Source organism: Diachasma alloeum, unplaced genomic scaffold (assembly GCF_001412515.2).
Source record: "Diachasma alloeum isolate Michigan unplaced genomic scaffold, Dall2.0 Dall_scaffold_00176, whole genome shotgun sequence".
Lineage (NCBI taxonomy): Eukaryota > Metazoa > Arthropoda > Insecta > Hymenoptera > Braconidae > Diachasma > Diachasma alloeum.
The window spans coordinates 829,272-852,489 of record NW_021680342.1 but is presented as its reverse complement, the minus strand read 5'-3'; the positions used below and the strand labels follow the sequence as shown (position 1 = coordinate 852,489).

The window sequence follows — 23,218 nt, the reverse complement described above, 5'->3', positions numbered from 1 at the left end:
AGATGGTTTTGAACCAGGGGAGACTCCTAGACCCCACTGGACAATGTTGTCACAATTGCACTTTTCAATTGAAAACAGACATCATCTTTAGAGACATTTGTCACCTTTAAAGACTTCTGCACGCCATTTTTCGAGCCGCTCTTTCATTTGAGCCAAAAAAAAACATTCATATCTTGTCTGATATCTCTGTTACAAACTCTGGTCATCAACTCTGGTTTTCAGTTGAAATTGGAATTGTTAATTTACACAATAATAGGATTGCATTGACGATTTTTTCTTAACTCGCAAAAATCTTCAAAACTACTTCAATGAGGAAAAAAATAAAAATTTGGAATATCTATACATGAGGGGCTAATTGATCGGATCTCTCTCATGGATTTACTGAATGAAAAATAAATTCCTGCATTCGTGCTTTCGATACCCCTCAACCCCCGATTTTTTTTTCAATTCCCATTCGCGTGTGTTGTGACGGGGAGGAAAACAATTCCGACAGGAAGTAGATTAAACTAATAATTGTGCATGGAGAGCTCACCGCCAAATCGTAAATTGTCAGTGTCATATGGGTTTTGTAGGCTGGTTTTTCCGCGACAGAGGTCATTTTGTATTTTTTACTCTCGTGTATCATTGGACCCCCTTCGCGTGTCCAGTAGTTCAGCGACGTTGGATGTGCCTCGGAGTAACATTCGAGGGTCACGGCAAAACCTAGGGGTGCACCCACTAGCTGGTGAGGGATCCACAACATCGGGGAAACTGAAACGGAAATAAGGAAATTTTTTTTTATTTTCATAAACTGACAGTTCTACTAAAATTTCAAGGAATTTCGACAGTTAACATTGACAATTGTAAAAGAAATCGATGAAAGCTGTAAATTTTAGTTCAATTACTTAATGAAAATTAGTAAAAATCGGGAAAATTCAAATAAATATATTCTTAAATATCCACGGAGTTTTTAATTCAGTGTAGTTCGGTATCAAATATTCATGTTTTGGCTTTCTGCTTCTTCAGTAATTTGACAGCTCATTAAATTTTCAATGAAATTTGAAATTTCATATTTTTCCCCCCAAGTCGGATTAATTCTCAATTTTTTATTCCCCACAAAATACTCATTTAAATTTTATGCCCCCGCTATATTCTTATTTTTTACACCCACCGACTCATAAAACTCTCTAATTCCAATATCAAACTAATCTCATTTCGATGGGCTATCTCATGAATTTCCAGCGACATTCGCTCCAGAGTGAGGCACTCCAATTTAACTTAAACCACGAGCAAGGATATTATATATCTGCTTCTTCGACTCCGGCGTAAAATTGAACGGTCCCAGGTCCCCTCGCATCGCCGGTGTATCACCTAACGAGAGGGAACGTCCTCCCTTCGTCCTTGGTGTGTCTGCGGCCAATCCGACAGGCACGTACATGTAAATTACTTCGGATAAAGCCTCGGGTGGCCCTTTTTTGCGGTTGCTCAGGATTTTTTGGGTGAATGGCTGTAAAACCAATTTCTTCCAATTCCAATGTACGAAAACGAATTTGCAAAGGTAAATCTCCAATTATGACAGACGAATCATGAATTGTCCTGATTTCTACTAATTACCAGCGCCATGGTTCTGGATTTTAGTACCGTAGTGCTGAAAACCGAAAAGTTTCTTTCTCTGTGAAGACTTTGATTGACGCGAAATGATGTGCTCGTGTACATCACCCTTTCAGCATGGAATTGTGCGAGAAGAGGCATTGGTGCGGCTGGGTACGAAGGGCTGGTACATGTCACGATGTTGAGTGTGAAATAGTACTCCCCGACACCTTCTTAAGATGCAAAACTTGTCGCCTGAGCGTGCTGTATACGATGAGGCGAAGAAGGATGTCACGACGAAAAACGAGAGACTGAGGGGAACCTACATCTAGGCTACACCAGCATCCGTTGGGAGACACAAGATTACCCCAATACTCGAGTCTGTGTGAACTGTGTTTCGTTGGGTTTAAGTCTCCAGAAAATTCAGGAAGATTCATCAATTCCCTCTGCCTCCATTGTTCTCAATTTTCTGTTATGTCGACGGTAATTTAAATGAACGAATTTCGTCGCCTCGCGGAGGGAAAAATGTGCCTAAAATTACCGCGATGTGGATGCTAAACGTGTCAATTACCTTTTCGGGCGGTTTCTAATCTGGGAATGACTTGAAAATAGAGGTGAACAAAAGGAGTTTTCTCTTTCATTCTGAAAAATCCAGCGCACTGTATGCAGTGGTAATTTTTATGACAGCGCCAGAAGAACAAATCTTACCAAAAACCCTGTCGGTGTGAGCAAAGTGAGCAACGGGCGACCCCGCTTTAGACGTTGTGTGCGCTAGTGAGCGTTTTTTTCAGAGGGTAAATTCAATTTTCGAGAAAAACACTATAACATGTCAAATTTCACTGAGTATTCAATGGAGTTTCATATTTTTGAGAAGCAGGAGGACAGAAAAATCTACAACTTCTTTGGATTGTCAACCAACACATTGATATTTGTTTGATCAAATTGTCGAATTTTAATGACGGAACTTTTTGAAAGTTTAGTGGAACCGTCACTTGATAAAAAATTTCCAAAAAATGTATCAGAAATTTCAAAGAAAAATTTCGTACAGTTTCTTGTTCAATTCTTCGAGTGTAATTTCTACTGAGATAGTCTTCTTCTTCTTCATCTTCTCGAAAACAGATAAATTCCGCGTTTTCATAAGTTAATTTTTGCCCCCATGTTCGAGGCAATGTGTATTGAAAATTTGTTTCGCATTGGTAAAAAAAATTGCGAGTGAACAATTCCATGAGTAAATTATAATAAAAAACCTAGGTGTTGTTTTCTCGGAGGACTTCCACGTCGTCGACGTTTTAAATATTTGCTTGAGGGAAAAAAAAATCGAGGATAAATTTTGAAAGAAAAGTGTGGAACTCTGCCTGCCGTCTATTTCAATTTTTTTCAGTTGTTTTTTCCTTCGGTGATAGAGGGAATAATTCATGTGGAAGTAACACGATTGTATCACCCAGAGCGTTGGATTTTTATTGTTGGCAGAGGACGAAAAACAGAGGGACTGGTACGTGGTGCTTGACGGATTGCTCACCTACGCTGCTGTACCACCCATTGCAACCGTGACTGTGTACAGACAGAGAATAGCAGGTGCCCCGAAAGGCTTGTCTGGTTCATTTTGCTGAGACTTTTCAGTTACGTTTTCTTCCAGGTGACTTTTTTCGTTTCGTTTGGGAATAGTTTTGATGGAATCTCAATTCAGCTATTGGAGATTCTTGATTTACATCATAAGAAATATTCTTCGTTGTCACAATATCACCGTAATTTACGAACACAAAACCACAATACGATACAATACGATACAACACGAATACTTCGATGAGTTCCGACCCGTTTTGTCAAAAAATTATCTACAAGCTGCCCCAGGACTATTTGAAAAAAAGTGTTCTTGCAAAACAAGAAATGAGGAGGAGAAATTTTATGCGATCATCATCGCCACTCGTCTGTAGTGAAAAAATTCGTGGTCTTTTTTCGGTATCACAGCAGAGCATCTTCAGTAAAATCGAAGAATATCGCCCTTCACTGCTCCACATGCTCCAGAGCACTCTAATTATTCACAGTCTGCAGAGAAGAGATTTCCCACCCCACTTGTATCAAAAATCCTCCTCGAGGCATGCACTCCACCTACAATCAGCAATATCATTCCGAATCCTCCAACGAGACTGGAGAATCCTCGTTGCATCAACTTCTACCTGCTCCCAATGCTTTGTGGCAACCCAAGCTCGTTGAGATGTCTCACTCAAGTAGACCTCCTCACCACAACGTAGGAGTCAAATTGAATGAAAGAGAACGAAATGATATTGAAAAGCCCATTCGCCTGGAAGTGTCTAATCAAACGAAAGCTCCGAAGCACGAGACTGCAATTAATTTCGAAAAAAAAATACTCTCCATCAGTATCAGCCCCGACGAAAGAGTTTCTCGGGTACTATTGCAATGGGAAAAAAAAGTTATCCACATCACGTAGTGGTTGGCTCGAGGGCGAAGAGACAGCAGGGCTGGTCTCAGCAGAAATCATTGGTTCTGACGACGTTACCCTTGGCGCATAATATCCAGTTTTCTGTCCGGCGGGGGCTCTCGATGCTGGACGTAATACTTCGTACAACTTGAAATCGAAGAAAAGTTTTACTCTGACAGCCGTGGGCGACCCCAAATACTCGGAAAATTCTTTGGTGATCGATGAGGCTGAATTGGAAACGCATTTCCCAACGAGATTCCATCAAACAGAAACTAGAACAAGAGTAGGAAGGAGGCGAAAAAAATATACAAAAAAATGCTGAACGAAATAAAAGTGATGCAGGCATTGATTGAGGGGTCTTCGCGGACTTACATTCTTGAATAGTAATTCATTATGAGTGAGCAAAATTATCTGGAAAGTATTGAGGAGTCTGAACGTTTTCACGATTTAATTAAGTAGATCGGACGCGCGTGCTGAGCTGTCACGCCCTTCACTTGTGAGAACCTTTCTTGTCTTCATTTAAGGAATTAACATTAAGGTATATCCGTAGAAAACACGTTTTTCTTAAGATTGTCCACGTGTTTGTCATCGATGGTTATAATGCGGGCTTCTGACACGCGAGGCATACTTCAAACTCTATTTTTCTATCTTATAAGAAAACAGCTCCATATGAATTTACTAGGTTTTTCTATTAAATTTTGTCGTGTCCAGAAATCAAAGACAAGTGTGGAGGAGGATTTTAACAACATAAATGGCTAAAGTTCTCGGATGTCCTTACCCACTTCCCAAATGATCCCTTCCACTCATCGTGAATTATTATTAATTAATTTCAGTTCCTTAGTAGCTTTCTTTATTTAAAAAAAAAACTGAGGAAATCCCTTAAAACTGAGACGTGTGAATGTCTGACGAAGTTGACGAAAAGGAATCGGATAGTGATTAAAAGGGATGGAGGATCTCGCGGGGATCTCCATGGCATTGTGTAATGCCCTGTGCATCACTTCCTATGTTGCATGAAACAGAGGAGGTAACTCACCAGAGGCATTGTCGCATTAACATTCCTTTCGTGTGAGCGGGGAACCCGGAGAGGTGACGATGGGATTTGATTATGGAAGGTTACCGGCGAGTGGGTTGTAACGCTAAAGGGGAAATTCTGTCACGAGACAGAGGGTGAAGGGGGTTGAAGGGTCGGGGCACTGGGAGAATATCCTTGAATCGGAAGGACGTTACTCGGTGCCATTATCACGGATTCTATCGTGTCGATTGTAATGTGCTGAAATGTCTACTGGGATTGGAAGCGGGAAGTGCTCCGGTAGTTTCGCAGGGCAGGTTTCGAGGGTTGATTGGGTGGGAGTAGTTTGAATCATCGGTACGATCTTATTGAAGTGACTAATATTCGGCAATTAAGTTGGTACCCGAGTCGAGGATTTGGTTCTGATTGGACGTACACAGGTCTTTTTTTTACCCGGGCCAAAGGGTCAGATCTTGGATTTTTGCCGGAAGAAAGTCGACTTTCGCCGAAATCGAATTTTTCCGCCAAGTGAGGGTTGATTCTGCATCTACTCGCGATTCTGATCCCAATGATACCCTTAGAGGTGGGGAAAAGGGCGAAATAATTTTTTTTTTTCACCCACGGCCAACGTGTCGGATCTTAGGTTTTTACCGGGGGAAAGTCGACTTTCGCCAAAATCGAATTTTTCCGCCAAGTGAGGGTTGATTCTGCATCTACTCGCGATTCTGATTCCAGTGATACCCTTAGATATGGGGAAAAGGTCGAAATAAAAAAAAAAAATTTTCACCCGGGGCCAAAGTGTCGGATCTTGAATTTTTGCCGGGGGAAAGTCGACTTTCGCCAAAATCGAATTTTTCCGCCAAGTGAGGGTTGATCCTGCATCTACTCGCGATTCTGATTCCAGTGATACCCTTAGAGATGGGGAAAAGGTCGAAATAAAAAATTTTTTTTCACCCGGGGCCAAAGTGTCGGATCCTTGATTTTTGCCGGGGGAAAGTCAACTTTCGCCAAAATCGAATTTTTCCGCCAAGTGAGGGTTGATCCTGCATCTACTCGCGATTCTGATTCCAATAATACCCTTGGAGGTGGGGAAAAGGTCGAAATAAAAAATTTTTTTTTCACCCGGGGCCAAAGTGTCGGATCTTGAATTTTTACCGAGGGAAAGTCGACTTTCGCCAAAATCGAATTTTTCCGCCAAGTGAGGGTTGATTCTGCATCTACTCGCGCTTCTGATTCCAGTGATACCCTTAGAGGTGAGGAAAAGGTCGAAATAAAATTTTTGTTTTTTCACCCGGGGCCAAAGTGTCGGATCTTAGGTTTTTGCCGGGGGAAAGTCGACTTTCGCCAAAATCGAATTTTTCCGCCAAGTGAGGGTTGATCCTGCATCTACTCGCGATTCTGATTCCAATAATACCCTTGGAGGTGGGGAAAAGGTCGAAATAAAAAATTTTTTTTTCACCCGGGGCCAAAGTTTCAGATCTTGGGTTTTTACCGGGGGAAAGTCGACTTTCGCCAAAATCGAATTTTTCCGGCAAGTGAATGTTGATTCTGTATTTATTGGCTCCTCTAATGCTAATGAAACCCTGGGAGACGCCAGAAATGTCGAAATAAATAATTTTCGTTTTCACCTGGATCAAGGGATAAGATATCATCATTTCATGAATGATTTGATGACAATTTCATCAAGAAGCCATTTCACAACTCAGCCATTCCTCCTGAAATCAATCCCTCGAGTTCTTATAGACTTCACGTTATTTCACCAATTTTCGATATAAAATACATTTTATATAAATCATTTTCCCCTCTACCATATTCTGATACGTACCGAAGAAACAGTAGAAATGGTGCTATTGAATGAAAACCCTCAACGACCGGAAATTATTGAATCAAGATTGCTAGCAGAGCTAGTGGATTCGCCTCAAAAGCGCCATTGGATGCATGGGACGGTGGGAAACAATTGTAATTGGTTGGAATGGAACGAGAAAATCGATCAAACTACGGATTTCAAACAACCTTATGTGCACAATGGAGTGGAGTGTGGCTGTTCCAACGAGAAATCCCTGCTTCCAGATTGGAAATTCCAGAAATCTCGCGGCACTCCGTACGTTGTGCACAGGTAAGGGATTCTCGTCAGGATAAACGTGCGTTGCTTCAGCGCCATTATATTTGTACATTCTCGTTGTCAAAACAGATTGTCGAATCGATCAAAGCTCGGTGTTGATGCAGCTGTGCCAAGTGTCGTGATGGAATTAGCGCCGTTGCTCGTTTTTCGCCTGAACTTTATAAGTGAATGAGAGCAGCACGGTTGACAGATCGCTTACTCCACCTAATCCCCACAATCTCATGCTCCGAGGATAAAATTTATTTTGTATAATGAACCTCCACCATTGGGGATGACTGCACTACACCACTAGATTGAGTTGGAAATCAGGTTTTGATTCAATCCCCGATTGCCGCCTCAACTCACGCCTTTCGCTAAACTATTAGAAACTTTAAGCCAGTGATAAAGTCATTTATTCTTCGTACGTTTCAGCGTCAAAGTTTTTTTGCGGTGGTTTGGAGGAGCTTCACAATGGAGAGATTTCGACTTTCTGAAATTGTTGGAGGGCACCACTTGAAAACCAGGGATACGTGATTCTCAAGTTTCATTTGTTTCTGCTAGCTCCTAGATTCGCCGAGGTTCGACTAGTCCGTTGGAATTGTTCTCTTCAACGTTTGTGAGTTTGAAGAATCTGGCTCTAAAGGGAAACAGCGGTCTAATGAAATTGTAATGAAACTGATTGTAATCGAAAAAACTTCAATTTGAACGATTACAAAGCTTCCATTCGGGATCAAAAAGAATATTCATTGTGTATCATTGTGTGTGTAGAGATATAATGCATTTTCGTTACCATCGAGCAAATGGTAGCACAAAAATTTATCGTATTAGTCTCCTCTCATCTCCTTAATTACCAATTTAGATTGAACACAAAATATTCCTCATCTCATTGTTAAGAAACTCATAAATGTGCGAAATTTGAAATACCAGTTATTTATCCACCGACAAAAACGTTGTTTTGTTAATATAATCGATTCTTTCCGCATGTTCGGGATTAACTGAGCCAGGACATTTGAACGAACGTAAATCTCTACAAGATGTAATTTATTACCGGAAAAGTTATATTTAGTTTTGGAAATTATTGGAGGAACAGTTCAATCACATGTTTTTGGTAAAATCAATCGCTCTTCATTCAATATATTTATCATTTGATGAATATTGAAGCTTGATGAGATAATAGAAGAAGCCAATCAAATAATAAATGTATTGTTTCCCGTCGTGAGGTTCTGTCGATTGCACAAAATTCCCCAAATACTGCTTCAGTGATGTGTAAAGCTAGCATCCCCTTCCCCCAATGAAGAACGACGTGACAAAGACAAAGTGTGAAGGAATGTGTTTATTCGTGTCTACAATTCACGTCTATATGAACAGGTTCAGTCACAAGCTTTCGTCCACATGCCATTACACCAGAACTACCCGCGAATACCAAATTCTTTCCACCTACTCGTCTCCATCACTCGTTCCACCTCCCTCAAACTCCTGTGGGCTGTACACATCACGTGTTTCACATTCCAAAACGATTTTTCTAGATCCAACACGAACATTCAGCGTCACAACGTACCTGGGGATAAATGAAAAGTTCGTACAACCACGTCAGCATGAAAATTTGGCCACAAAAATTTTGAGACCCAACGATTGGAGATCGATATCCATCCCAGGACTCTGTGGAATTCGTTTTACTCCAGCGGTACACAACATCACAGTTGCTGAACGTTCAACGGAATTGCATTATCGATATGTGACTGCTGACTTAACTCGAATGAATTGACGTCAATTCCGTTGGGTATGAGTTTGACAATTTCGATGAAGGAAAACTCTTCGGAAATAACGAGGTGATTTTGCGACGATGGCCTTTGGATTTTAGAATCAGAACCAGAATATCAGATATCGGCAGAATCATAAAGTTTAAATAATGTTAAATTTTGAAGATGTCAATGGTTAATAGTACTCATCATATTTAAATTATTAAATTACTCATCCATATAAATTGCTCAATAGTCAATTTACAATTCCATATTTTCAGTTATTTAAATCATAGTCGATTAAAATTATCAAGTATTTCACTGTTGGAAATTAGTTCAATTTCCAGTTGCGATTGCAATTGAATTCACAATTTTGAGGGGTTTAATTTAATCACATCTTTCATGAGAGCTCTCATGCATCTTAAAAATTCGATAAAAATCAGTTTTTATTATTGAATTTTCAATAAATTGAGAATTCCGTCAAATAATGGCCCGAATTTTTATTATTTTTAATCATTTTCGCAGTCGGATGAGTCGGGAAATCATTATTTCGTTGAATAGTCAAAGAAGTTACCTGATTTTTCAGTAACAAAATAGAGATAATGTTCATGTAAATTTAGTGTTATAAAAAATTTCTAGTTTTTTTGTTTGAAATTTGAAGAGTAATTTTCTAACAGTATTTTAGAATTTTCAAATTTCAACGAAAATATTACAAAAACTAATAATTGATGCCGATCCATGCAGAAAATCACGGGAAGATTCAGCTAGTATATCATCGTCTGGTTCCGGTCAAGCTTGAAAGAGGAGGGACGAAGTCAAAATAGGAAGATATCTAGTAATCCACTCTCTGTCCAGAAGAAGAGGTTTATCCACTATAATAGAACGCATACTCGTGAAATGGAGAGGGGGCTCATGCGTCTATCATATCAAGTGGGAGGGAGTGGGGGCTGCCCAGACAAATTTTCTTGATATATTTTCGTATTCGGGACGCGCCACGGCAACTCCTTGGTGGCTGGTTTACCTCTGATATGATGAAATTTCTTATCGGACTCTGGGGAACACATTCATGAATGTTGAGCGTGAAGAGGTGAATGAATGGAGAATGTTTGCTTCGTTTGAAGTAATTTTTGGAAATTAATTCGTTGGATTAATTGAGAATGTGGAAACTTCTGTCTATTATGTATTATTCATTCCGCAAACGAGTGATTTTGAGGGATAATTGAAGCGGATGAAATTCCCAGGAGAAAAACTTTGGGATGAATTATTCACAAGTCTTTTCTTAACGTCATGATCCTACCTGCTCTAGATGATTCACGATATGCAGGTGATTTATGTCGCAATATATGGAATCGCCTGATCACTAATTTTTAATCTTCATTCGTTTCTCTGACGTTTTCATTCACTTTCGAAAGTTTTTTGCTGAAATTTCCGATAACTTCTAAAAAGTTTCCACTATGTGACAGCTTCACATTTTCGTAATTGAAAATTCACAATCCGAGGAAAAATCAATGGAAAGTGTTACTGTCAAATCAAATCTTCAATTAAATTTAATGGAAATGAGGAAACTACATGAGAATATTCTTCAATCTTTAATTTAATATTCATGTTTCGATTGAAAATTCAAATAAATTGTGAAATCCTCTTCTTGCCAATCAAAAATTTGCCATTCTATTGATTTTTCAGTGAACTTTATTCGAATGTCACAACATTTCAATTTTTTGTAACGGTATTCATCATTGATTTCGATTCATTGAATTTTCTTCCTCTTGTCATACACAATGACGCGCACATTTATACGTTCCGTATAATGTCCAATAATTTATCGCTCCGATTGAGTTTGAAACGGACAAGAGACTTGTTAAAGGTTTCAGAATTATTAATTAATTTTTTATTCTTCACCCATTTTCAAGATTGAATGAGTTTCCCTCCATTTATCATTCTCGCTGATGATGCATGTTCAGAAGTGTCAATAACAGTAAAACATTCCGCAAACCATTGTAATATTCCAAATCATTGGAAAAATCATAACATGAAAATCTGATACTTTTATCTCTCAAAATACGAATTCTCCTCTTTACAACGAGAATAAGCATCAAGCATAAGACTGCTTTTCATCTCTCAGATTTCAACAATTATTTGTACTAAAATGCTTCTTCTCCTCTCTCTCTCTCTCTTCCTCATCATTTCAACTCAAGTGAATGTCATCCTCCATCGTCGTAACTCTCCCCAAATGTACGTTCGTTCGCTCGGGGGGCAACATCTTGCTTGGATTAGGAATAACAGAGGCAAGACCGGTGCAAAGCCGTGTCGTGGAAATATTCGTGGGACTGTGTATATACCGTGGAGACAACGACGAGATTTACTTTCCGTGGAATGGGCTAGAGAGGAAGGAGGATAACTTGAATGCATCTTTGGGAGGTTGCAGAGGAGACATTTAGGGAATGAAAAATCGGTGATTATGGGGAGAATTGCTGACACTGTTTCCTTTGTCTCTAATTATTGACAATTGGAATGATCCTAGGAAGGATGTTATTACTCAGAGACATTTCCACGTGGGAGTTTAATTGTATTTCAAAAGGTTTACTTCATGGATGAAAGTCACTGTTAAAAATTATTAGCTGAAATTTCTATTACTCTTTTCGGAAATTTTCATCACATTTAAGTTTCACGAAAATTTCAAGGAATTTCGTCAAAAATTGATATGAGCAGTAAATTTTAGTTCAATTATTCCGTGAAAATTAATGGAAAACCGGAAAATTCCAATAAATATATTCCTGAATTTACAATTATTTGAAAATTCAGGATTATTCACCACTTGATTGAATTTTCAATGAAACATGAATACTCAGAAGCGGAATGACATGAATTTTCAAATTTTCCTCGATTTTTCTGAATTGGACAATTTGATTTTCCTCATTTTTCTGAACAATAAAAATTTCTAGGATTTGGCACGGAAAATTCAGACGAACATTTTCAATAGTGCACATGCTTTTTCACAATTCAAATAAATATATTCCCCGTATTGCACATCCATTGATTGACATTCTTTCCACTACAATATGAAAAATCAAATGAAAGCTTCCCTTAAGCCATATTTTCCATTAAAAAAGTAATCCACGCATCGACACCTAATGGACTCCACATTCATCATCCATGACCATATACATACATCCATCATGAGTTTTCTACCAACAAAGTGGTTTCTGCAATTTGTAATTGTAGCCTCATACGAGCGATGATGTCAGCACTCTGTAATATTTGTATTTACATTTGCAGGCGCGTGCACTCTCTGAATTTAGTATTTCCGGTGTACATATATAGTGGTTATGTTTCGCCGTGAATATCGTTTTTACTCCATGGGATTTTCATACAACTTCATCCTGCAAATGGAAATGCATGTGCTGCATTGGGAATGGGTGGAAAATATTGCTGTGTTGAACAAAAACCGGGAGAGGAAGAGAGTTCGAGTAGTCTTGAAATGACAAATTTTCACGTAATCCGTGGGATTATTTTATGTATTTTCCTCTTGTGAAACAAATAGTGAAATAGAAAATGAAATAGTTCAGTGTTCGTGTATAGACCTCGTGAGGGAATCAATGCAGATCACTTTCTTATGAATTCTTTGTTGAGGGAAAAAAATTAATGAAGGTGATTCCATTCTTCCTAAACTGTTCGAAATTTTTTGAAATTTCACGGAAGATATTATAGTAAATCTCATGAGAGTGATATTGAATCGGATTTAAGGGAACAATGGTTATGAAAAATCAATTATTTTATTGATTTCCAAATCATTTGAACAGAAAATCAATGGAATATTTGATTTTTCAATGACAAGATTTCCTGAAATTTCAGTGGAACGTGAACAGGATAAAAAAAATTCATTGCATAATTTTCATTGCATTTACAGGCGAAAGTATTGGCAACGCGGAAAGAAAAATACAGGAAAAATTCAAGTGCTACCTGAAAAATAATTACGATTTCGTTAGGCAAATTCTTGTGATTGATTCCTCTGTAACCATTATCATCAGTGAAACTAATAACCCCCTTAAAAAATGTCCCTACTCTCAACGACGAAAAAATAAACCATCGGAAATGAACGAGGGGTTACGCGCGAGTTTTTCGAACCGTGTGGAGACTGATTCACTCGCTCGCTATTCTCCGCTGTGTTTGTAGTCCCTGGACACTACGTGCCAAGATTCTGTAATACTTGCACGGTTATAACAACCCATATAAGTTGGTTTCTGTCTCACACTTGTGATGAAGTCAATGGATTAATACTACCAATGAATTCTCCAATATCTCCAACTTTTAATCATGCGGGACTGCAAAAATTACATTCTGGAGAAGAAAGTTGAGGGAAAATTGTGTAAATGTGTATATCAAAGAAAAATCCAAAAGGACTGATGATTTTTCCCCAGTTGCTTGCCAAAATTACTGACTTTCATATAATTGTTCGAGGTAATTTGTCCTGAAATGACCAAATGTATCCACAGATTCATAAAAAATTAGCCTTAGAGAATGTAAATAATACCAGACATCGTACAGTATAAAACGCAGAATTTTTTCCAGAGTTGATAGTCTGTTCTTAGCATTTACAGATGGAGATTAACAATAAAAATTGAATTATTACATTTGATTGAAAAGCTGTAATTTTTTTCACTTGACAAAACCCAAAGTTTCCTTCATGAAAACTATTTCTCATAAATTTCTCATAAAACTTTGCTGTACAATAGCACTTCGGATAAAAAAATTTGCCGTGATCCTCTGGTTAATTCCTTAATTGTTGTCTGCCTGCATTAAGAAGACTAATGTCTAAATTTCTGACATAATTTTTTACCGGAATAATTCGCAATAATGTGGATACAATGAGAAACGTGATGAAAATAAAATTCGCATAATTTCAAATAATCCCTCAAGCCCCGGGTGAGGCCACTAACATGCGCGGGGAAAGCTCCAAAGGCATTCCGGTAATAATGACAGAGAAGCCGAGTCAACCCCTGCATCGCTTAGTATCCCACTCTGCCTCTGTTACTCTCGCGAAATGACAAGGGGTATGTGTCGGTGGAGACCCAGAGATGCAGATACTGTGGATTGTGCGAGACAGAACGAGGTGAGCTGAATTGCGATGGATGACATGATTATTACGCCTAGTCCCAGGTCGTAGTATTAACGCACGCGAAAATACAATACACTCAAGCCGCAATGCATCATCTATATGTCCACGTCACACGTGTTGTATACATTAAGCTGCTCTAAATTCTCGAACAGTAAACATAGTGATAGTGAATGTCAATAGATGGAGTAGAATTGGCTGATGTCGAATAATGAAAACACTCCTAATTCAGTTCCCATTGCAATTCGGAATCTCCGATCTTCTCTCATTGTCAGGATGAACAGCAATTAGTTGAGCGCATTTGTCACAAGGACGAAACGATCATGCACTGTTGAAATTTGTTTTATGTAATACCACAAGAGCTTCAAAATTCGGTTCGTTGCGAACAGACGAAGGAGTCAAGTTTTTCCTGAAAAGATTGATGAGTTCGTTTGCACGGACAGAAATATTCAATAAAAATTACGTATCTTTTCCGTAATTCCAGGACGAAATGTGGTTGTAGGAAATTTTACGAAACTGTCACGGAATTTTTCCAGAGCGTTCCGTAATTTTTATCTGAATCTCCTGCGAAAAATTACGATACACTCGCTTAAATTTTCTGAGTCGATTCCGTATTCGGTGAGCGAATTGAGAGTTCCGTAATTTTTACTGAACATTTCTCTCCGTGTGTATGCAGGGAACCTTGAGGGAAATACCTGATTAATTTTGAAGCTCGAGGGGTATTCGAAAGCAGGGATAGGCAATAATAATAGATTTTGACAATATTAAAAAGGGATTATCTCCTTATATTGTTCACAGTTTAACTATATTTAACAAATTTGAAATATTACAGAATTTATTAGCTAAATTTTTCGATTGATGGTGAATAAAATATTTGATAATACTGAAATGTAATTTTTTAGTTAGCAAGCTTATTCTAAATTTAGGTACTTGATTTTCGATTATCCAAATAATCGTCAAGCTTCCTACCTAAATTATTGGTTGATAGAATATTTCGAAATTTAAATGTACAAATTGATGGTTACTTTAATATTTAAAATTTTAAGATTTGTGTTAAAAATTAACAACTTCACAATTTAACGGTAATTATGATTGATTAATATGCCTATCACTGTTCGGAAGAGAATTTTTCCATCCAAATTTTGGTCAAGAGAATTGCACTATGAAACGAAATCCATCTGTCAGTTCCAATGAGTCAGTTCCAAAAATTACCAGTTGAATTGTCAAAAGTTATCAGTTGAATACCGTGTTGGCTACATAAAATAACAGTCGAATAGTGGAATTCTATTGACTGGAATTTAGATGGGAAGAATGCTCAATGAAATTTCCACAAATTTTTTATATCAGTTGAAACACCACACGTTTCTCCAATTTCTCCTACTTCTCCTGTGAATTGACATGAGACTTGCCCACTTGTACCTTTTCCAGTTCTCCTTATCTACCCCTAGTTACTCTGTAGATGAAACGATTAGCGTTTCAACACCTTGACTGACCGTACGTGAGACTAATGGGCTTGAGATAGTTACAACCACTCCACGCATTCATTATGACACGGAATAAACGTACGTAGGTGTTCATACAGGGTCGTGTGTGAAACGAATGGCATGCGAGTGAAAGAAACTGCCCCCCGGGTGGCACCGGCGGGTCTGCAGTGTCTATGTGTAGTGGCTAATTCACAGTATGCTAGCTCATGAAAATTCAACGTCCCCTGCAATTCATACGCATTGTCGGGTTTTTTCGCATTAAAGCAAAAAAAAAAAATAGAGGAAGAAGTGGAAATAAATGCTATTAGTGGAATGGGACTTGCACATGCCTCGGAGAAATGTACATACATGGGAAAATGAGCCCTTTGAATAATGATAATTAGATTTTTGATTGAGATTCCGAGGGAGAAACTGCAGAGGGTATTCCGCCTTTTCATCTGTCTCCGGCTCATTCATTGAATCGGAGGTTCAGCCGTTCTTGATCATCTCGGGAAACTGGTATGAATTGCGTGAAAAAGATGTACAAACATGAGATCAGAAAAGTAGTGAGATGTAGTAGAGATACTGCATGCCGATATATTCTCCGGGGGACGCGGTGTGATGCTTTTTATGAAATTTTCATGGCGCGTCTCGTCGCTCTTCGCCAGCTCTTGGTGTGCCAACGTTATGCGTTAATAACAGAGTTGTACGAAATTAGGACCATCAAGATTCATGAGATGATTCAAGATTTATTGGAGTGAGAGGATGAAACATCTGTGGAAAGTGGAGTGGAAATGTGTGTGAGGATGGGGAGGATTGAAGAATGACTGGAGACAGATTGGTTTCATGATTCTTGAATCTAACGTTAAAGTGACTTGAATGATTATTCTTGGCATGGATTCACTGAAAGCTTATTTTCGGGACTCGATTACCATTGATCTTTGAGATAATTGATTTAGATGGAGTGGCATTATTAAATGAAACGGCTAAGAGGGACTGGAGATGAATTTGGAGAGAGACAATGGTTAATCTTAGAATTCGGGAGCTGGTCGTGAGTTATGGAGACTATTATGAGTTTCAAAAGTCGCGGGCTATTGGAGTGAGATTCGTCGTGTATTGGAGATCGCTTCTATATGTCTAAAAACGAACAATTAGTGCAAAAAATTGATTTTTTAGTGTTCGTTCACTCCGCAGACGCTTAAAATGTTGAAAACTGTGTACAATAATAATTACGAATAATTTTTTTGAAATTCGACTCCTGCACAGCTAATTTCCTTTTGTTTAATATAAAAATTTGCGCCTTTCATGTAGAATAGACAGAAAAATTATCCTTAAAATATTTAAAATATCATCTCGATTTTTTCAGAAACATTTTTGCTGTATCTAACATGAACTGTGACATTTTTTATTTAAAAAAAAACACAAAATTAGATGTGTAGGAGCTGAATTTTATAAAACTAATTCGTAATTGTTATAACACACATTTTTTCAAAAATAGCCAAAGTACTTGGACATCCTTAAGTAGATGTAGAGGTCTTGTCCGGTCACCTAGGGTCAAATGAAATTAAACTGGAAAATCGTTAAAGTCCTTGGATATCCCTAGTATTCCGCAAAACGTCGCATATACAATTCCACTAAAAAATTGAGATGTCTTCGTCAAAATCAAACCGTAAATTCATTGGAGAAATGAATTATTCGACAGAATCCCATCGAAATTTCATTTCTACAACTGACAGAAACCTCAAAACATCTTCCTCCCTTCAATTTGGAAAGCCAAGTTGAGTTGGAATTTCAAAATTTATTGAATTGTCTATTATACCCGGCGGAAGTTCCCCGGCCATGCTTTCTTAACAATAAAAAATACAGTGTTTCAGCGCTGTATAGCCAAGGTAATATTCACTTGACGGGATTCCCAGTCACTCTGCATGAATTGTTCTCGAATTTGTTAAACAAACTTGGTGCGCCTAGGCTCACCTGCTAATAAGTTTACCGCAAGGATCCTCCCCTCGGTTTGAAATTCATCCATCAAGTAACCCTTTGGCCTCCCTTGAGTTAATTAGTACAAGACTCAGCGTCAAGCGAAGACAGTCGTTGTGACACTGAAAAATGCATTACGATCGTGATTCACTGGAGTGAATTTCCCGAGTTTCGCCTCGCTCCTTTGAAGAGCGACGTAAGTCACTACGCGACCCAATGCTCAATTCTTCTTTCCTGTATCCAATCTCCACGAAGTGTTGTATAGTACAGAGAAAATCCAAGCGGTTAGGAATGAAAGTTCCTTCCTTTTGAGAAAAAGCGACGGAGTCTGCACGTTAATGAATTTTCCGGGTTTTGCGCGGGTGAGACGATCGACGAAAGCTGGAAATTGCAGCGGGGTGAACAGACACACGAGTGAATTGTAGAGCAGGATGAGAAAGAAACTCCACAAAAAAAGGTGTAAACATTGTGGGAAAAGAGTGGAGAAACGAGCTGGATCCATTCGAGCTTGATTTTAAATTTAAATAACACCAAAACTGATGATGAGTTTCTTTTCTCCCGTGGAATCCGTCTCACCATAAAATCTCACTCGTGACTTTACAGCTGCTGTAAACTGCATTTACATTGAATAAACGAAAGAGAAGACGGGAAAATAATGAAATTGGAAGTTTTCGAATTTTTAACGGCGAAGGACTTTGACTCGAGCCAAGTGCGGGCGTCTGAACCAACTCATTACTTTTCCACCTATTAATGAAGAAAGTTATTACATCGTACGTGACTTCCAGAACAATTAACCAGTGTCATTAAAAATTTTTCTCCTCAAAATCATCTGACCTGCACGAATAATTAAAGTTATCGAATGAAAAGTTTTAATTATTAAAATGGTTTAACCATAACTCAAATTTTGAAGATTAAAATTTGCAATAAATTCTAAACAGCAGTTAGTACACATATAAACATTCTGATTATGTTTGTGCTCAACTGGCAGTCTAGTATCATTGATAATAATTAATTTAGAACGATTATATGCTGGACACTGACTAAAATAACCCTGATCATCAGTGATTGTGGTCACTAAAATTTGGTGATAGATTCCTAATAATTAGCCATGGTTCTCTGAAAATAGTGATAACGTCACCGAAAATTAGTGAGAAAATCAATGAAATTCAGAATTTTGCACATTTTGGCACATGCCCTTATGCAATTGAAAAAAATCTTTTTCCCTTTTTTTTATTTACGTAACAACCTACAGTGGGTTATTTACAAACTATTTGCATTACTACCTATGTACATAGATTTAGGTTCTACTTTTAGTTTATCCGGGTTCTTGGCTACATTTATTCCTTCTCCCCATGTAGATTTTTTTTTCAAAAGTGATAAGTCCCTGGAAATGAGAGACACGTTTCCGCAAACCAAAGTTAGTTGTTTCTCTGTGAAAGTTGTCACATTATTATCACCTTGAAGCCAGGAATTCAGCGAGAAGTGATTGAAAAATTCCGATTTATCAAACTCATCGTACCCATGCCAGGATAACTCCCAAAAAATTCAACTTAATGAACAAACTCAGGGGAAAGCAACCCGTAGAGTCGGGCACGTTCCAGGATTCTGTGGACCCGAGCTATCGCGCTGTGGCCAGAGTACTGGAAAAAGAGGGATGAGATGTGGGAAAAAAATAAAAGAGATTGGTGGTACATAGAGAGACACACAGTATCAGGGGGATGTGGTTGCAGCAAGCGGAGATTAGCAAAAAAAATCGTCACCCAGGGTACGCCGGGACTGGCCGAGCGCCCAGAGGGGACGCTGTCTGGTAATTTCGTTTCAACTTTGCAGGTGGCTTAATTTTTGCTGCAACACGTCTGTCGTTGGACAGGCTGTGAGAAAAATAGATAAAGAAGCTGCAACTGTAAGAGAGAGAGAGGGAGAGAGAGAGCGCGAGAGAGGAGGGGGAGCCCCGACCACGTGAAGATACGGCACGGATTTTTCTCGTTGCTGATTTTAATAACAGATTGCTACTACGGCTGTCGGAGGAACCGGGATCAGGTCATGGGGTGGAGTTGAATCACCGCGTATACGTGACTACAACTCACAGTTACTCTCTCCTTCTGTCGATATCGATTCACCATTGTATTACGATTCCAGGGAATAAATTACAAAACATAAGGATTGTTTAATTTCGAGTTATAGCTTTTCTCCCTCTTCTGTCTGTCCTGTTTTTTCAGGTTCGACTTCGCTTTTCACGATCTCTTGGGCAAATGAAAAGCGTTTATTTTGGACTTAGCATTTCACGTTTTCGTACGATTTGAATTTTCAACATTTTCTTGAGAGTTAATTTATGAATCAATTGACGAACTTGTTGACATAGATCTCACCAACTTTTTGTAAGTTGACTGTCTAATGCTTGCGGTCAGTTCGGTTCACTGGAGTTGAGAAGAATATGAAGAATATCATGGGAATTTTTGATTGAATGAAAGTTCGAGTTGTATGCAGAAACTGGAGCAATTAAAATATTTTAATATCTATCCCAATTTGTCGGGGCAGGACTCAATCCTTTCAATCTCAGCCAATTTATCATTACTCGATTGAACGTGACCCCTTTGAAATGAAATGTCATAAAGGAGTTGAATTAAAATTTCCATTTGCCTTGCGGTGATTCTATGTGAGTAAATGAAGAGAATATTGAAGTTTTGAAGTAATCCAATTTCTAAAGGAATGAAATTCTCCTTGGCTCTTCCAATTACAATGCCTCAGTGGTGCGCCATTCCGAATGAATATAATCGATAATTCAATTTCTTACACGTAGAAAAAGGTTCAATACAAATTGTCGTGAAGATACGGATTAAAATTACAGAATAAAATGTAATCGAGAGGCAGAACCGGAATGTAATGAAATTTGCTATTTTTGGTTGTGAATGTTGAAGAATATCAGAAGAGAAATTTAAATTGTCGGGACATTTCAGTAGTGATTTTCAAGAGTATCAAATATTACTGAAAATTCAAAGGAATCCCGAATTTTTGAGCAGCAGAGAAATGTGCGTTCTCAAATTACTTGAATTTTTAATTAAAACATGAGGATGCAGTATCGGATTACCCTGAATTTTTTATTGATTAAAAATTAAAAAATATATTTATATTAATTTTTTTCATTAAGCATTAGAAACCAATTTACAAAGCCTGTTAGCTATAAATTGAATATACAATTTTCCTGATTTCCTGTTAATTATCATGAAGTAATTGACGGTCGTCATTGATTTTTTCGTCGAATTATGCATTTTCAATCATGAAATTCCTCGAAGTATTAGTGAAACTATCACTTGATGACAAATTTCAAGAAATATAATGGAAACTCCAGCCAAAAATTACTATTATATACAAAAATTAACTCAAAATACTGTGATATTTATCGTCCTCTCCATAATTTTCATGGGATTGTTCAGAAATAAAATGAAATCAGAACCTATATCTTTTGTCTAACATTTGAAAAACTGTCCGAAAACATATTTCACTATTCGTGTAATAATCCGCCTCAGACTGCTTTTCGCAACATTTTCCTCTCCCTGCAATTTCATCAATATTTAGCAATTGATGTTCAATCTCCTAGGTCAATAGAATATCTCCTCCATGGATTTTCTCGCCTTACCCTCCACTACATACATATCAAGAACAAAGATAAATACATGCTGTTCCATCACCCACAAAAAGAGAGAGAAAACAGAATATAAATCGAAACATATACTCACAGTCGACTGATACTTTGATCTGTTTGCTAACAGCAGGTGGTACTCCATTGCTGGCAATGCATAAATACGCTCCCATTCCGAGTCTAGAAATGCGCGTTATCTCCAGGGTCTCGCCCTCCCACTCAGCAACTAAAAAATCATAAACGAACGAATGCAATCATAAAATCCACTCTCATCATTCAAATTTCATAGCACGAAAATTCAATGAGTTCGCTCACCTTCTAATGATCTATTTATAGCAATATTCTCACTGTCGTCACGTCTCCATCGTATAATTGGGGTTGGGCTTCCAGTTGCTTTGCACGTCAGTGTGACGTTTGCATTCTCTCGCACGATCGCGTCTGACGAACTCTGCGAGTCGTCGATATTCGGTGGAACTGAAAATGAAAAAGAATGGGAGAAATATTAAACAGACACTGAGATGAAATATATCCAGTTATCTCGTGTATATGTATGGTGAGGATTACGACTACGTGTATGGAAACTAGAATCATTTCATTCCGAAGTGAGTGAAAGCCTGTGGTACTGCGCTGATGGGTTTGGTATGCACTCCCATATTTCTAGTGCACATCGTTTCTTCTGCACGTGAAACGATTTTTGTGGAGTACGTGGACTGGAGTCAATCGAAACAATAATGCAAAGGGAGAAACGAGTGGAGAATTTGATATTCCTTCATGTATGAGTTGTACAGAAATTCCATCAATATGCTGAACCAATGCATTATTTTGCACACTAAGTACACTGAAAAAACAAAATTACTTTTACCAAGGAATTCTTTCGTGCAGCGATCAGCTGCGATCATTCAACGTTTAATCCCTGAAGTATCGTAATTCCGGCAATCCATCATTGAACAAAAAATAATGTATAGAGACGTTCAAACGTGATAAACAAAACTCCGGTGATGTTCATTCTTCATCCTCCTCAAAAATGAAACAATTCACTGATAGAGAGGTGTTTTCGCCAGCCCGAAAACGCTATTAAAACTGCAAAGCACCAAAGTGACTTTGAATCCCCAAAAAAAGAGGAGTGACACGATGTATGATAGTCTCTTTCAACAGGGCAAATTGCATGATAATCCCACCGAGTATCTATGAACACAGATCAAATGGAATAAGCGCCAAAAACATGAAAAAATTAACGGAAGCCACCGTTCGCTCGGATTATAAAGTCACGTTTGTTGGAAAATATTTTGTGGACCTAATGATGAAACTCCATTGCTGTCATGAATTTTCAAAAATGGCAGATTAAATCAGCCATCCCGGGTACACTGGGAGAAAAATTTCCCAGAGATTGAGAGAAGTAAATTATTTTCAATGGCTTTCTGACAAGCCACGTGAGTTGAGATTTCTGGGAGAATTAAGCGATTGAAGAAAAATTACTGGTCTCGAGTAAATACGTTTCAGATATTAGGATTTTTTTTTCAATGTAGGAAGAAATTTTCACTCTTCGTATTGCAACTTCTGCTATCGATCATTTTTATCCTCTCATCATACATCATGGAAATTTTTATCGTGTTTAATTTTCATTGAAATTTCAGGAAATAGTCATTGAAAAATCGAAGATTCCATTCATTTTCTGTTCGAATGATCTGCAAATACTTGAATTTCCAGTTCAATTATTTCATGAAAATTCCGAAACATCAGGAAAATTCTGTTTCTGAATATTCATGTTTCACTGAAAATTAAATCAAGTTGTGAAATTTCCATCTCATTCACTAAAAAGTCATGAATTTCCTTGAATTCTACCTAAAACTTGAAATTTCATTGCCATTTTTTCCCTAAATACAATTCAATGTCACTCTCATGAGAATTACTATCATATATTTTCCACGAAATTTCAAAATATTTCTAACAGTGTAATGGGAAAATTGAAAGTTTCGAACTTCCAAATTTACTGAGCGAAATATGCTGAAAATCTTTTTAAAAACCATCGTGATACTGAAATTTTTATTGTTACAAGTCAATCTTCATTCTAATGATAGTTTTTTCTGGCAGAAGTAAAAAAAATTGTTCGCGTGCATATTTCGCTGCCCATGTAGCGTCTCCTCTCAGAAGCTCTAGTGCAAGAGAA

At 38.0% G+C, this 23,218-nt stretch overlaps 1 protein-coding gene across 1 annotated transcript in view; it reads right to left on the bottom strand.

The window, feature by feature from the left end:
• Positions 1-23,218, bottom strand: part of LOC107040995 (lachesin) — a 131,105-nt gene that overhangs the window by 39,093 nt on the left and 68,794 nt on the right. The window contains exons 4-6 of the mRNA XM_015261380.1: positions 21,367-21,525; positions 21,149-21,277; positions 533-750 (exon numbers count right to left, since the gene is read on the bottom strand). Coding sequence (XP_015116866.1) covers positions 533-750; positions 21,149-21,277; positions 21,367-21,525 — 506 coding nt within the window. The remainder of the gene's footprint in view (positions 1-532; positions 751-21,148; positions 21,278-21,366; positions 21,526-23,218) is intronic.